General features: G+C 38.1%; 1 protein-coding gene across 3 annotated transcripts in view; it reads left to right on the top strand.

Annotated features, from left to right (window-relative positions):
- Nucleotides 1–16,539, top strand: part of DPH6 (diphthamine biosynthesis 6) — a 191,581-nt gene that overhangs the window by 3,219 nt on the left and 171,823 nt on the right. For all 3 annotated transcript variants that reach the window (XM_054400524.1, XM_054400525.1, XM_054400523.1), the window contains exons 2-3: nucleotides 901–995; nucleotides 3,715–3,908. In XM_054400524.1, the coding sequence (XP_054256499.1) occupies nucleotides 901–995; nucleotides 3,715–3,908 (289 nt within the window). The remainder of the gene's footprint in view (nucleotides 1–900; nucleotides 996–3,714; nucleotides 3,909–16,539) is intronic.

The raw sequence follows: 16,539 nt of genomic DNA on the forward strand, positions 1-16,539 counted from the left end.
TCTCCACCTGTCATTTGAAGTCTGTGAGTCTGAATGCAGATTTTGTAAGCAGGGTGTATTGTACAATGTTCTTAGCTTTATTGTTAGATTGTAATATTGCTTTGGATAGTGATTAAAATTGATGAAAAATACTGTATTTCAGTTACAGGAGGAGAGCAGGATTTTGTCCTTGCTGTGGACAAGGGGAAAAGGTTTAAGTAGCTCTTATATGAATGTCCAAATCAATTGCGTTCTATTTCTTAGAGTATCATCTCTTGGCCTCAGAGAACATTGTTCTGTTTGTTTTTTATTTCTTTTTAATCAGGAGCAATTATTTTTATTTGAAGTTATATGCAGGAATTGTATGTTCAGTGTAGTGTCAACCAGATCTAGTCTTGTAACACTTACAGCTTTTGAGAGTGAGAAGTGCCTTTAAAATGTTAAAACTTCAGGTATCCCATGAAGGATAAATATTATTCCTGACATGACAGTCTTCTTTTAAAAATCATTTGAAAAGATTGCTAATGCTGGCAACTCTCTGGAGCAGATTCTATTGTGTTTTTTTTTTTTTTTTTTTAATCCAAGTTATCTGGTAATGAGCAAAGAGTAATTAATCTCTGGAGTAGAAGACAGTTTTTGTTCTGAAGGGATTCCAGTGTCAGTGGCTGTTTATGGATACTCTCCTATTTAAGGTGCAGAACTGGGTATGTGCTTTATGGGTGCTGTATTTAGTCACTGTACAAACAGAATGGATGTGTACTGAAATTCTCCTTTTCCTACTGCTAATATTTTACAACCATTTTTTTTATTTCAGAACTTTCTAACGAGCTCTGATGATACAAATTCTTCAGTGGTTAGGCAAGAGTCAACAGGCTAAAGCTTTTATCAGTACTTTTAATTGCCATTATTTCCTTCTTACAGTGGTGGGAAGGACAGCTGCTATAATATGATGCAGTGTGTTGCTGCTGGGCATCAGATCGTTGCTCTAGCTAATTTAAGACCTGCTGAAAACACAGGTATGAGAGCCACATATTCTTTATTTTTTTAATATTAGAAACAATGGAGGCAGAGGTCTGCCTAAATTAAGTTCTTTTAATGTATTTTTATATAGCTTTGCTTTGTCTCTATAACCCCATGCAACTCAACAGGCTTGGGGAGGAGACTGGAAGCTGCTTGTCAAAAGAAGATCTGGGGGTGTTGGTTGACAACCAGCTGAACATGAGCCAGCAGTGTGCTGAGGTGGCCAAAAAGGCCAATATCATCCTGGCTTGTGTCAGAAATAACATGACCAGCAGGAGTAGGGAAGTGATTGTCCCCCTGTACTTAGCATTGGTGAGGCCAAACCTTGAGTGCTGGGTTCGCTTTTGGACTCCTTGCTAGAAGAAAGACATTGGGGTGCTTGAGCATATCCACAGAAGGACAACAAAGCTGCTGAAGAGTCTAGAACACAACAAGTCTTATGAAGATAGACTGAGGAATCTGGGGTTGCTTAGTCCAGAGAAGGGAAGGCTCAGAGGAAGCCTCATTCTCTACAACTCCCTGAAAGGAGGTTGTAGTGAGGTGGGGGTTGGTTTCTTGTGCCAGGTGACAAGTGACAGGAGGAGAGAAAATGGCCTTAAGTTGCACCAGGAGAGGTTTATATGGGACATTAGGAAAAAATTCTGCACAGAAAGAGTGGTTGAGCATTGGAACAGACTCCCCAGGGAAGTGGTGGAATCACCCTCCCTGAAAGCGTTTAAAAACCATATAGATGTGGTGCTAAAGGGATATGGTTTAGTACTGGAAGAGTTAGGTTGAGGGTTGGACATGATGATCTTAAAGGCCTTTTCCAACCTTGATTCTATAATTCTATGATTCTCTGTTTGTGAAAGAGAATTCTCTTTCTGTGAAATTCTGTGAAATTCTTTTTCTGTGAAAGGGAATGGGAGAAACTCAGGAAGTCTAAGGCAGTGGTGCAGTGAGAGGATTAGCTGAGTACTTCTGTGTTGAACTAGAGCATAAAACAAAGTGAAACTTGACAGGAAAGTGAGTTGCTTCCTAGTTGGTAGGGGGGAAATGTTCAAATACATTAACTGCTCAACATATGTTAAACAATTAAGTATGATGTCTGGTAACTGCATATTAGGAAGATACACAGAAATGGAAGGCAAAAGGGAACTGCCATCACAGATGAGTCACGGATGGAATTGGCAAATGTTAGGGAGTACAGAAACAATTTATTTTCTGGGTAGCTAGGACATAATAATCTCTAATCTTGTTGAAATATGTTGTCTTTAAACTAATTTATCCACATCAGAAATGTAGAATATTGTCATTAAAATCGTAAAATGCTCCCTTTAAGTATGTAGTTGGAAATTTTGTGGAAAGTTAATTGAGGTGCTTCAGGCAATAGCTGATTCTATGCCATTCATTTTGTTTTATCTTGTACCACTGTTGCCTGGAGAGTCTCAATTAATAAAGAAATTGTATTCTGAACTGAATATCAGTTTAAAGACCTTGTCATATTCACGCATGCTGAAAAACACTGAATTTTCTTTTAAATCAACTCTTCTGCTGTAGATTGCTTGGTAGTGATTATGGGTTTGGATTTGTCTGTTTTGAACAAAAACATAGCTGTTGTATGACATCAAGCTAATTGTTGCATCACAAATTGCTTATCTTCATCAATGCTACAGACCTTTTTCTTTGCAAGATTTGCTACGTGCATAAACAGCAGGGATGCTGGATGTGTCTGTGTAAATGAAGAGAAGTTCCAGTATTCCAAATCAGCATTGAAATAGTGACCTGTGTTAGCTTTCACTAAATAAAGTGGAGAATTCACCAATAATGATGTATTGCATTAATCAGGCTGAAAAATGAGCTGACAGATTTTATATGTAAATATTAAAGTAGTGACCTGTGTTAGTTTTTAATAAATAAAGTGGAGAATTCACCAATAATGATGGATTGCTTTACTCAATCTGAAAAATTAGCTGAAAGATTTTATGTGAAAATTATTTTACTGTTCAAGGTTTAATCCTAATCCACGACGTCTGTCTTTTAGCTCTTTGGGTTTGTTTCTTTTCTTGTCTGCTGGCTACAAACTGCTTCTGAGAAAATTCAGCTCCATTTTTATTCTAGTTAAGGAAATATTTGCTGTGTTGAACTTATATGAGCTTAATTTTTTAATGGTAGAAAGGGCCTGGATATTAAACTATTGCTATTTGCTTATTAAGCAGTCTCAAAACATTTTAGCAGTCTACTTTTATTCTGCTTGAGCAGAAATAATCTTCTCTTTCTTGATGGCCAGGCTATATTAATTTTAGCAGTAAAGTTTGGGGAAATTTTGACAACCTATTGCTTATTCTCAGTGTTGTACTGCAGTCCATGTTTTTTTGCTGGGTTTGTGCCTCTGAACTGTGTTCCTATTAAAATTAACATCTAAACGGGAGCAGAATTCAAGTATTACAAGGGTTTGGGAGGAAGCATGGAGGAATACTAAAGAAGAAATAGTTTTCAAATAAGCACTATATTTGTGACAGATGCCTTCCTTTCCATATGTCTGTTGGGTGGAGAAATGGGTTTTTTTAATTTTTTTTTCCTTTCTTTCCATGTTTACAGAGGTATTGTCACCAAACATCTGTTTGTCAATGAAACATAACGATCATTTCCATGTTCTCAGTGCTTCCTAGTGCTGTGATTAGCTGTAATGACTGAAATAATGCATCTAATCTGATTGCTTCTTCATTGGGGCAGGGCAGACTGATGAACTGGACAGCTATATGTATCAGACAGTAGGACACCATGCCATCGACCTGTATGCTGAGGCATTGGATTTGCCACTCTACCGTGGTTTCATAAAGGGGAGAAGTGTCAATACTGGAAGAGTGTACACCCCCTGTCAGGAAGATGAGGTTGAAGACCTTTACCACCTCATGAAACTTGTCAAGGTATGCTGAATGAAAAGAATTCAAAGAACTAAATTACTGGGGACAACTATATTGCTTGACTCATTTGAGGTGTTTAAGGAAAATAAGGAAAAGGACTTGGGTATGTAAGGAAAGCTTTGAGGGGAAAAAACCTGAACACTTTTACAAGTTTTATTTCTCTTCTTGTTGCTATTCTTGACTCTGTAAATATAGAGTGTAACTTTATTCCTTTCTCCCCAATGTAAATCAGATTTATTTATCTCCATTTCAGGCCACAACCTTGTTCCTGTTTAATAAAAAATTTATCCTCATTTCAGGCCACAACCTTGTTCCTCTTTAATAAAAACACCTGTAACAGGTGATCAGCACATACTTCTGTCCTGCTTTAAGCTTCCAAGGCAAAAATCCACTGGACAGAATGTAGGGTACCCCCCCTCTTCTCCCTTTCTACTCCTCCCATAGGGAAAAGATAGGCAAGGGAAGATAAAAGGGGTAAACAAAAAGACTTTGCACCTAATTGGAGTTCCAGCTTAGAGTCCAGCAGTTAATCCTTAACCTACAACAACCACAAAACACATAATTGTGAAAATTATCTATAATGTAGCTTCATATTTGAAGTAATTCATTGCTTGATCACTGGAAGGGAGAGCTCTGTTGGGTTTTGTGATTTCTGAGTGTCTGGAATGTAATGTCTGGGCATTTCCATTTGTATACAGTTCTGTGAACCAGAATCTGCTGTTTGCTTTCTATGTTGCAGATCATTCAGAGAATATTTGACTGTGATAGTTTTGATTCCTGTAGCTCTGTAATGATACTCTAATGTATCAAATAATAGAAATAGCATATATCAATCATTTTTAGTCATGTAATCAACTGAAGGGAGATAATGAGCATCTTTCCTGAACCTCTTGAAATTTATTCTCCGTTCTTTTCTAAAATGTTCCATGTAGTACTATGCTTTCCACCAGAATTAAATCAGGTTTCATATAAATAAACAGAAAACCTCCCATTGTTTTTACATGAGAGTTGTGTCTGTTCCTGTTAATTGTGTTGATGACTGCAGCTCACAGTGCTTTAGAACAGTGCAATGTTCAGAAAATCACATTCATAGCTATTTGGAAATAAGTAAATACACGTTTAATTTTATTGATCAAACTGGTCAACTACTTTCTGAAACTTGCAGTCTTCAATTCAGGTATTGAACATTCTTAGTGGTGAACTTGGTACAGTGGGGTTAATGGTTATTGGACTTGATGATCTCAAGGGTCTTTTCCAACCTGAATGATTCTATGATTTTCTAGCTTTCTTTTCTCCATTGAAATGAGATTTGAGAGTCTTAATCCTAAAAGCTTCAGGCTTAAAAACATTACTTTTTTTTTCCAGTTAAAAAAAAAAGAGCTTGCAGATAACATGTGAGAATGTGGTTTGAGTGCAAGGGGCTTCCTAAATCATGTTGGAATTGTGTGTTACATCTTTTAAACATCTTTGGCAGGGAAGTCATGTTCCTCTAAGGTACAATCAGGATCATACAACTGTGTTGGACTATGAGTCTGTGAAACAGAACAGTGCATGTAGGCTGTATGGCCTCAGGTTGTACCAAGGGTAGTTTAGTTTGCACCGTAGGAAAAATTTCATTGAAAAGGGTTGTCAAGCCCTGGAACAGGCTGCCCAGGGAGCTGGTGGAGTCCCTATCCCTGGAGGTATTTAAATGACATGTAGATACGGTGCTGAGGACACGGTTTAGTGTTGGACTGGGCAGTGCTGGGCAGTACCCCCAACTGGGGTAGCAGTTGGTCTTTCCAAACCCAAAACGATTCAGTGTTTCTGTGATTATGCTCTGGAGTGCTTTGCAGAGATTTTTGTATGGAATGTGCATATCATGCAGTGCAGGAGCTGAAGGAAATACTGTAGAGTAGTTTTACATTATTTTTGAGTCATGGTAGAGTTAGAAATTAGAAGGGCTAAGATATGCTGTCTGTTAAAGCTGCATGCTACCAGCTTTCTGCCTCTGGGAAAGCTAATAAATTACTGATCAATTTAATTAAAAATGGGGAGATTAGTGGCAATTAAGATGATACTTCCTTTTCAATTCTTGCTGTCTTTGGAGAAATGGATGCCTGACATAAATTAATGCTAATGTTAAATCTTGACAACTTCTGCTTTGGAATTTTGTACGTGATAATTATAACTATAGTTGAAAGAGATGTTATCAAGTTGTCTGGAACTAAATAACTATTTATTTTCTGTCTGGAAATACTATTTCCACTATACAATATTTTTAAGTCATAATTTTGAAGGCATAAATTAGTTAGGGGCAATGGTATTAAACTGGAGCAGGGTAGATTTAGGCTGGACATAAGGAGGAAGTTTTGCACAATGAGAGTGGTAAAATGCTGGAACAGGTTGCCCAGGGAATGTGATTGAGGCCACATCCCTGGAGACATTCAAGATCAGACTTTGATGTGGCCCTGGGCAGCCTGATCTAGTTGGAAGTATCCCTGCTGACTGCAGGAGGGTTGGACAAGATGACCTTTGAGAGTCCCTTCCAACCCAATGCAATCTGTGAATCTGTGAAATATTATCAGTATGCTGCCTTTATGTTAGACTTTGGATAACCAGGTCTTCAGTTAGCTATGAAATTCTGGTGCCAAAGTTTCAGTAGAAGTCTTGCATATTCTGATGAATAATTGCAAAATTATTATTGCACTGTTTGAAGTGGGAGACATGAAAATGTTTCTTCTGTGTGTTATCAGTAGCTTTGAAAGCTTTCTGGTTTTACTTTTTCACATTCTTTTGTAACTGCAGCTTTGTAGCTCTGCTATGTAAGTCTTGATCACTGAGAATTCTGCTTTAGGTTGTTTCTTTTTTTTAATTTCCCCCCACTCCCTGTTGTTAATAGTTTTAAACAGAGAGTTTGTTTTTCATTCTGTTGAAGAGAGGGGAGGAATTCTGCAGAAGCCTTGGCAAAATGCATCCTCGAGTGGAGGGAATTTCAAAACACTAACTCAGCTCTGGTTTTCTGGCAAATGGTTTGGGTCTAAGAATACAGAAAAGGTATATCTAGATCAAAATCACAAAGAGTTCCTTACTTTCCATTCATAAAGAATGCTTCTAGTGCAAGTACATCTGTAATAAAAAATGTAAACAACAGGCATTTGAAAAACTAGTGTGAATTAGACAGGATTTGATCATTTAGAAGTAATGTTACAAAAAGATTTCTAAAAAGATAATATTCCTGGGGATGTGCCAGTCCTGTTCTAGCTCATGGGACTCAGAAGGTGATACTGACTGCTGATGATTGTAAACATGCTAATTTTATTGTCACAAACTCTGAGGATTGATGGGCATAAAGGAATTTTTTTTTTTTAGTTGCCTTATACCCTGATTTAGATTCTGTATTCAATATATATTGGGAAACATATCTGGGTGTTAATATGATGAATGTATCTTAATGAAGTCCTCACCTCATAGTACATAATTTACTTTGTAAGACATAGAATCATAGAATGGTTTGGGTTGGAAGGGACCTCCAAAGGTCATCCAGTCCAACCCTCCCTGCAGTCAGCAGGGACATCTTCCACTAGATCAGGTTACTCAGAGCCCTGTCCAGCCTCACCTTGAAGATCTCCGGGGATGTGGCTTCAACGACTTCCTGGGCAGCCTGTTCCGGTGTTCCACTACCCTCATGGTAAAGAACTGGTTCCTAACGTCCAGTCTAAATCTCCTCTCATTTCAAACCATTTTCTCTTGCCCTATCTCTGCAGGACTTTATAAGCAGTGCCTCTGCAGCCTTTTGTTGAATCCCTTCAGGTGTTGAAAGGCAGCTCTGAGGTTCCCCTGGAGCCTTCTCCAGGCTGAACACCCCCAGCTCCCTCAGCCTGTCCTAGTAGCAGAGCTGCTCCAGTCCCCAGATCATTTTTATGGCCCTCCTCTGGACCTGCTCCATCAGGTCCAGGTCCTTCCTGCCTTGAGGCCTCCAGAGCTAAATTCTGAACTCTAGGAACTGTTCATTCTTCTCCCCGTGTTAACTGAATAGGAATTATGGATGCCCTTGTTTGTCCATGTTGATTGCTTTATGTATTTGATGTTTTCAACATGCTGTTCACTAAAATCGTTTTGCAGTTTCTAAGTTCAGACAATAGTAGGTAGCTTCCATCTCTCACTGATGAGATTCAGAGTTCAAAACAGAATAGTTCTGTTTTAGTCATTATTTCCCATATTTTCAGTTGATGCAAATCTGATCTTCTCCCTGTTATGACTTGGAATTATTTGTGGATGTCTGGAATACTTACTCAAAGGTATATTTCTCAGCATTTTTGAAAAGCATTATATCATAGGAGGAGGTTTTGTCTTTATGCTGAATTTCCAAAATAATCATTTCTCCTTAACTTTCCCCCTTTATTTTATGATGCTGTCAGATTAAGAATGCTATGCCCTTGATATTTTGATGGATTAACTTTCTATGTTTCAGTTGCTGAATTATAGTTACTTTGTGTACAGCAAGTGAAATTATAACATCAGGATTGAAAAAAAAACCAAAACAAACAAAAAAAGAAAAAAAAAACCACAAACCCAAACCAACCAACCAAACAAAAAAAAAAAAAACCCAAAAAACAGCTTACAATATCTTCAGTGCCCAGTTAGGGAGAACAGTGGTAGATAAACCAATGGAATTTAGCTTTTGTGGCCTGAACTACTGATGCTGGTTAGAGGAACATTTGAAGAGTATATCTCTTGGTGCATTTTTTTTTGCCTTTTAGACATGACAGCTAAATGTGAACTTCTAGAAGTGGTATGAAATGTCTACCTACACTAACAAGAAATAAATAACCATGCTTTTTCCATAAAGTAACATTTTTTTTTTTTTTCAGGAGCCAAAATATTACCTGTGTTTTTTCATGTGACAGAGACTAAGTTCCTCTGTCTTCTATAATGACTGGATTTCTATCTGTGAGAATATAAATTGTCCCTTTGCACTCATTTTCAACAATTACTACCTTTTTTTTTTTAAATTGACCTGTTATTTTAATCCTGAAGTGGAGCTCCGTAGCTTCCTTCAGGTAAGGGATGGCCATTATCAGCAGTAAGTAAAAGTGTGAATTAAAGGAAGAGTAAGAAGTCATTTCATAGTTGGCAATGCTTTAAGCAGTGTAAGAATGATTGCACAAGACAAAATTTGTTTCTTTTTTTTTGTCTTTTTTTTTTTGTTTGTTTTGGTTTTGTTTTTTGTTGTTTGTGTTTTGGGTTTTGTTGGTGGTTGTTTTGGTTTTGGGTGGTTGTTTTTGTTGATTGATTGGGTTTTTGGTTTGGTTTTTTGTTTTTTTAGTTTGAATTTTAAAATGAGATGGGAACAAGAACATTTTTTAATCAACAGGATGCCTGTTGTTCTCCATGTCTCGTCTGAACTGTTCAGGAAGGGTCAATTTATTCTTTTTTTTTTTTTTTTCCTTCAATTTCCAGAGGAGGCTCTTGAGCAACATCTTGGAGGTAGTTTCTAACCGTGAGAAATGTTGATCTCTGTGTAAACAAAAAAGTCACTATTAGGTGTGTGGAGTTGTTTTCACTCACTCTCAGTCTTGTTGTGTTAATATTGAATAAGCAGAGACAGTCAGGCTGGTGGTGAAAGATGGTAAGCAAGCCTGAGGGCTTGTTCTGGTCAACTTTAAACCCTCTGATTGCCAGTTTTTCCTAATTTGCCATTTCCAGGGCATCTCTAGTGTGACCTTGCCTGCTGAATATGATGCTCTGAGTTGCAGGATTCTCACATGGGTTTGGAAGTGGGCAGCCAGGCATTGTTTACAGGACGCCAATTGAACTGTGCACTCGCAGCAAGTTTGATAAACACACGTTTCCTCCTTTTATCAGTGAGATTGCAGAATGTGAAGTATGAGTTTCCAGTTTTACTCATTCCCTTCAAACCTTTTCCTGTTTAAAAAACTGAATCTCCCTAATTGGATGATGATACATCCTTAGATTTTTGTTTTGCCTGGATTTTTTTTGGTTTTGTTGTTTTGAATTCAAGTTAACCGGTCACTGCCACTTTATTTCCAGTGCCTACCTTGACCAGCTTTGGCAGACTTTCAGATAAAAGCTTCCATTTGTTCAGCACAGAGAAGGCTCTTCCCTATCAATGTAAAGTGAATGCTAATTAACAGTAATGACTTCTAATCACTTTGCTTTTATAATGCTTTAGGAGCACTGCTATTATCCAATGTAGTTAAGTGAAATACTTGTGTGTGAATCAACAATGCTATATTTCTTCTCCCAGCTATTGCTCATAATCAAGCTTTGAATAAATTATGATAGTAAAATTGATTACAATGTGCTGTATTGCATGTGGAGAAAGCAGCCTCAAATATCCCATTAAATACCTTGAATATGTAGAGAGTTGCTATTAAGGTTTTGGCATTCGGTATTGTAGTTAAATGGAAAAAAGCATTAAGGTGTTTAAGTCAGTTTTGTAAACGTTATCAAAACCTTCTCCATGCTTTGAATTGTGTTTGAAAGTGACATGCAGAGGCACATCAGCCTCACTAACAGCCCCATTTGGATCCAGTTGCACATCTGTAGGAATGAATTACACTTCTGATCTCTGGAGGTCCCTTCCAACCCCTAACACAGTGTGATGCTGCGGAAATGCAGTTAAGTTTTACCTAGAATGAGTGGGTACCTCAACTTGTGCTTCCCCTGTTTTAGCCTGCTGTCTATATTTAGCAGGTTAATCTGCATTTCTTTTATTAATATTAGTCTTTAGTTTTGTTCACGTGCATGCAGCTTGCCTGCCTTCAATCATTTACACTTCAAAAGGAGTGCAAGAGTAATACTGGTGAATTTTTATTAATACCTGGAAGCAATAAAATAAGATGTAACTTTGTTTCTAGCAGTCCAGTTTTGCTCCAACAATGCTAATGAAAACCAAGAGCCAAACAGATTGCTAGGTGGTGGTGTCTTAAGGAGTTTTGCAGTGATTCTGATTTAAAAACAGAATTAGGCAAAAGATGGAATATAAATTTAGTGAACTTTTCTAGATAATGGGACAAAACCTGGATGAAACTGATTTTTGACATGCACATTTGTTTTTATCTTTTATAAGCAAATTACTTGAAATGATTATTTAAATCACATAGGTCTCAGTGTCTGTGAAGGAACTAGGGTCTTGCTTGGTAAATACATTTGTGTTGTCTGGTTTTGAAATAAAAAAGAAATAAAAATAGCATTTTCTGTCAGCTTCCTTTTTATGTAGTACCTGTCTTTGGATGCTTGCAGACACAATTCCTCCACCATTCCCATCACAGTTGTCATGCCTGTGGATGTGTGTGAGGGTTGGATGTTGTTCTGTTTGTTCATTCACATAGCTGTAGACAATTTGGTGGTTATGTTTTTTTATTTGCTCTAACATCTTCTCTTAACATTTATTCTTTGGTTTATTAGGAAGTTATTGCCTAACTTAATTTGAAGATACCCTTCCCTCTTTAAAGGTGAATTTGAGTCAATGTTGACAAAAGTCCTATGTATTTTACTGTACTACTATAAACGGTGCTGCTTGGGGGCTTTGCCACCACATTGTTGTAAAAAAGCAACCCCTTTCTTCTCTACAGTTTCATTTTCATGGCTGGCATTATCCATTTCTTATTTCAGCCCTTTGGTTTCTTACAAGGTATCTTTATCATGCTTTTAAAGAATAAAAATGAAAAATGTCAAAAAAATAAAAAAAAAGAAATTATCTTACCCTGTGCTGAGGAAAGTGGTGGCTTTATATTATTTACTTCCCTCATTAGGCAGTGGTAATGAATGTTTTAAGATTTATCAGTGTTTAATGAAATGTAATTGGGATTCTAATAAAATCAAGGACAGGTGAGCTTTCATATAAATGAGCAGGAAAATATTTATCAAGTTTTTCTCTCTGAACCCTATTCTCATTCTTTGTGTAAAAATCATTTTGCTTTCTTACACAAAGTTATTTAAGCTGACTTATTTAACACCCCCCTTTCCCCCCCTTTGATATGAATGCCATACATGCAGCAATTGCGATGTTGCATTCTTTTCAGCTGGACACACACTTTCCCATCAGAATTCTCAAAGGTAATTGCTCTGGAAAAGCTGGATTTAATTTTGTTTATGTTGCACCAACATTGCCGTTTCCAACACAGAAATGATTGATCTGTAACTGTCATAATGAAAAGGAATAAAATGGAACTGCCCTTTTATACTGTAAAAGAACTGTACAGTGTGGGGATACTCTTTATGCTGATAAATTCTGCCTGTGAAAGAATGGCATAACAGTCATCACTCATTTTCATATTGATTATGAGTGGGATTCCAGTAATAGGTTGCTGTTTGCAAAGGATAAGAGGGAGCTGTGATTAGTTACCTTTTCCATGCAAAGTAGTACAAAGGAAAATGCCAAACGTGTGCATTGCAGTGTTCCTATCAGCCTGACAGTCTGGGATCTGAACTTTTTTTCTTTTCTCTTTTTTTTTTTTCAGCCCATTTTCCTTCAGAAATACAGCTTCAGTCTTTTTTGCCTTATTATTGTTTTAGGTTTAATGCATTTGCATGCTCTCCTAACTCCGGATTCCTTCCTTAGTTATTTATTTTCCTGACAGTCTCCTGTTCTGGGGCCCCTTGTCACCATTGTAACTCTCGAAAACTGATACAACAGTGCCCTCTGTAGTTTCTCCCTACGTGGTTCCTACTTACAGCTGGTTTGGAGCAATCAGGTAAAGAACAGGATGTTTAGCCTTATTTTTAGCTCAAACAAAAGCCCTTTTTCTTTTAAGGAAAGATTTTATTATTTTTTTTAATTTTTCACTGACTGCTTTACATGCAAGGAAGGGAACAAAAGAGAGTATTCTGAGTCATCTGTTAGGTTTATAAGCTCCCTTCTCATTATCTTGTGAAAAGTGGAAGTTTCATCAGGTATTCACGGCAGTCATTAAAACTAGATGGGGTTTTCTGAGTTGTGTAGGCTTTCCTGAGGTTTTTGTTTGAAGTGGAGCTTCGTAACAAAATAATTTTATATTTGCCTCCTTTCATGCTGGCTGCTTCTTCTAAACTAGGTCTTACATGACCTGCCAGAAGTTAAAGGCACGCTCACCAGCAGAACACCTAAGCTTTGTTATTGATGTTGCTTTAATTCACACAGTGGTTGAAGGAATTGTTGTTCATTAGCACTGATTTGTCTCCAAAACTCATTTACAATGTAGATTTCTCTTTTACCTCATTTCAGCTTAATATGCAAATATCTTTGAATTCGGAATTTGTTGGAGGGGCTCAGTACTGGCCACACGTGTTCTCCACATTTGCATGCATGCACATGGACACTCATTTGCTGCCACTTAAATGTTAGAAACTACAATAATAATAACAACAAAAAAAAAAAAAGCATGACCTTTTAAAAAAGAAATGCTTTAACTACAATTAGTTCCTTCTGTAACAGCATCATAAAAGTCACCCTGTGCAAAGTTAAATGGCTTTATTTTATGATGGGGAGTGTTAATGTATGTGTAGAACACAGTCTTAATGCACTTCTGTGAAATGAAAATCATAAGTCATTGCAGTAAATTATAGTTAATGATGTAACCATTGATGGCTGTTCAAAACATTCCTGTATCTCTAATGATTTGTCTAAAGCATGACTGCCCACATGCCTTGGTTTGTTCAGAAGAGGAGACAGATAAATGCTCCAGCTTCCTGCTACAGACCTCTTTTTGCATGCAACAAGTGATAAGAATTTGGTGGAGTAAATAATACATCACAAACCACTTCTTGAAGTATTTGAGTTCTGGTAGTAAATGATGATGAAGGCTAATTTAAAACTAAATGAGGAGGTGAGATGCTTCAGGAGTGTTTTGTGTAGAAGCTTTGATTTTTGTCTGGGTGTTTTATGGATAATCTCTAGCCTCTAGTCTTAGAGTGATTTTACCTGAGATTTTATATGCTGAAATGTTGCTGGGTGAGGAGTGGCTATAGAGCAGTCTCAAGGAGAAGGACTTGGGGTGTTACTTGATGAAAAACTCAACATGAGCTGGCAATGATCACTGGCAGCCCAGAAAGCAGCTGTGTCCTGGGCTGCATCAAAAGCAGTGAGAGCAGCAGGATGAGGGAAGTGATTCTGGTCCTCTACTCTGTTCTCATGAGACCCTCACCTGGAGTCCTGCATCCAGTTCTGGTGCCCCCAGCATAAGAGGGACGTGGAGCTGCTTTGTGGTTCCAGAGGAAGGCCACAAAGATGATCAGAAGGCTGGAGAACCTCCCCTGTGGTGACATGCTGAGAAAGTTGGGGCTGTTCAGCCTGAAGAAAAGAGGGAGACCCTAGAGCAGCCTTCCAGGACCTGAGGGGGACCTCCAAGAAAGCCAAGAAGGGACTTCTGACAAGGGCTTGTAGCGATAGGACCAGAGGGAATTACTTTGTTATTCCTGCTTCTGAACTTGCATTTTGTCCTATTGTAGTTTGGTTTATAATGTCCAGGAATTCTTTTTTCTTTCACATTCCCTAATTTTCTTCTACATCTCTGTGGATGTCCAGTAATTTTGATGATTCTGTGCTACATAATCATTTTTGCCACCTTTAGGATCATCCTTATCCTTTGGAGACCAGTTCTGCTGTCTCAGGGGAAGTCTGTCAGTCATTATTTATTACTCACTTGTCATTGTAACTTATTCATTGCTTGCATCACCATTCCCTTTACAGAAATGCTGAATGGTGCTGTGAAGGCAAGATCAATAAATGCTTTCAAAGGAAGATTTAATCTGAGACTTGGGTCTTCTTTTTAATACTAAATCTGTGCTATTAGTTAGGAGATGGTTTTAATACTTTGACATCGAGTACTCTGATTCTCAAAAGGAGAAGATGCTGTTCTGTTAACTAACTTTGTGGAACAGCTTGACTTTGGAAGTTGCTTAATGTCTAATTTTCCAGTTTTCAGTACTTAGTGAATTTTCCTGAACATTCTGAGCTGAAAACACACAGCTTCATTCTCTTAAGAAAAAGTAATAAATCATTTATATAATAAATACTTGTAGGAAAAGTCTGAATGTCAGTGATACTGTGTCATGGTTTGACATGGGTGCCCTTAAGAACCATGAAGTTGAGGACCTGCAGGAGGTCCAGAGATGGGCAGGAAATTGTAGTTTTTGTTATTTCATTCCCAGAATGCCTGCTTTTAGCCTTTATAAGGGGACAGCCTGGTTTCATGGAGGTTGGGGAAACTGGCCTCGGGAGGTTCCTGGATAATAGTGGTCTATGGATTTCTTTGTATGTTATCTGCTTTGCCCTGTAGCATGTAGTTTCTGAACAGCATAGAGATTGCCTCACTCTTTTAAACCAAGACATACTGTCAGCTGTAACTGCACAGAGAGAAGAGCAGTTGTTTGAAGTCATCATTTGGAGAAAAAAAAAAAAAAAAGAAGAAACAAAAATCTACTTCTCCCCATGCCTGTTTAAATTGCTCTGAGAGCATGACGACCCATACTGACTTTTCAGAGCATCCAAAGCCATGGGAATATATCATATTAAATATTTGGCTTAGTTTCCAGTTCAGGCAGCTAAAGGTTTGGAAATGGCAAACCTGGTTTGCCTGGTTTCAAGTTTGCTTTCGTACCTTGTACTCCAAAGGAGCTGGAAAAACAGATTGTAACTGTATTAAAGATTATATCACAGAACTCACTGGAAGGAAATTCAATGAAAAAGTGACAGGAATGCCTGATGTGTTCTAATTTTTTTTTATTTCATGATTCTGCAAAGTTAATTTTTTCCAATATTTTTGAAGTGAAGATAAAAAGATCTAAACCAGATGTGCTCACATGCATACTTTGGACCAGGCACAGGAACAAGCTGGGAACCTAGAGTTTCCTTTGCAGTAGAGATTTCTAAACACGAAATGAGGCACTGCACTATCTAGGTAGTTCCTCTTTCTAGGTAGGAAAGAGGTTTCAAGGGCTACATCTTTATATTCATGAGATGACAGGGGGGGATTTCATTGGGAATTTTCTTTGATCTATTTGCTTGTTAATTTTCCTGATAGGCATTGTGTCCAGTTCTGGGCACCTCAGCTCAAGAAGGACCTCAGGGAACTGCTTGAAAGAGTCCAGCACAGAGCCACAAAGATGCTGAAGGCAGTGGAACATCTCTCTGCTGAGGACAGGCTAAGGGAGTTGGAGCTCTTGAGCTTGGAGAAGAGGAGCCTGAGGAGTGACCTCATTCATGTTTATAAAGATGTGCAGGGCAGTGTTGGGAGGATGGAGCCAGGCTCTGCTCAGAGATGCCCAATGATAGGACAAGGGGCAGTAGGTGCAAGCTGGAGCAGAGGAGGTTCAACAGGAACATAAGGAAAAGCTTTTTCCCTATGTGGGTGCCAGAGCCCTGGTACAGGCTGCCCAGAGAGGTTGTGGAGTCTCCTTCCTCTGGAGACATTCAAAACCCACCTGGATGTGTTCCTGTGTGATCTGCTCTATGTGATCCTGCTCTGGTAGGGGGTTGGACTGGATGAGCTTTCAAGGTCCTTTCCAGCCCCTAACGTTCTGTGGTTCTTAGTGCTGTCTCATCATCCTGATACAGTTGTGTCAGTGTTATTTCAGCCTCAGAATATTCATGTTCTCAATAATTACTTTACTAGACTGTAAGAATTTTGAGTATCAGAATATTCCTGAG

This window comes from Indicator indicator, chromosome 4, assembly GCF_027791375.1.
Source record: "Indicator indicator isolate 239-I01 chromosome 4, UM_Iind_1.1, whole genome shotgun sequence".
Classification (NCBI taxonomy): Eukaryota; Metazoa; Chordata; class Aves; order Piciformes; family Indicatoridae; genus Indicator; species Indicator indicator.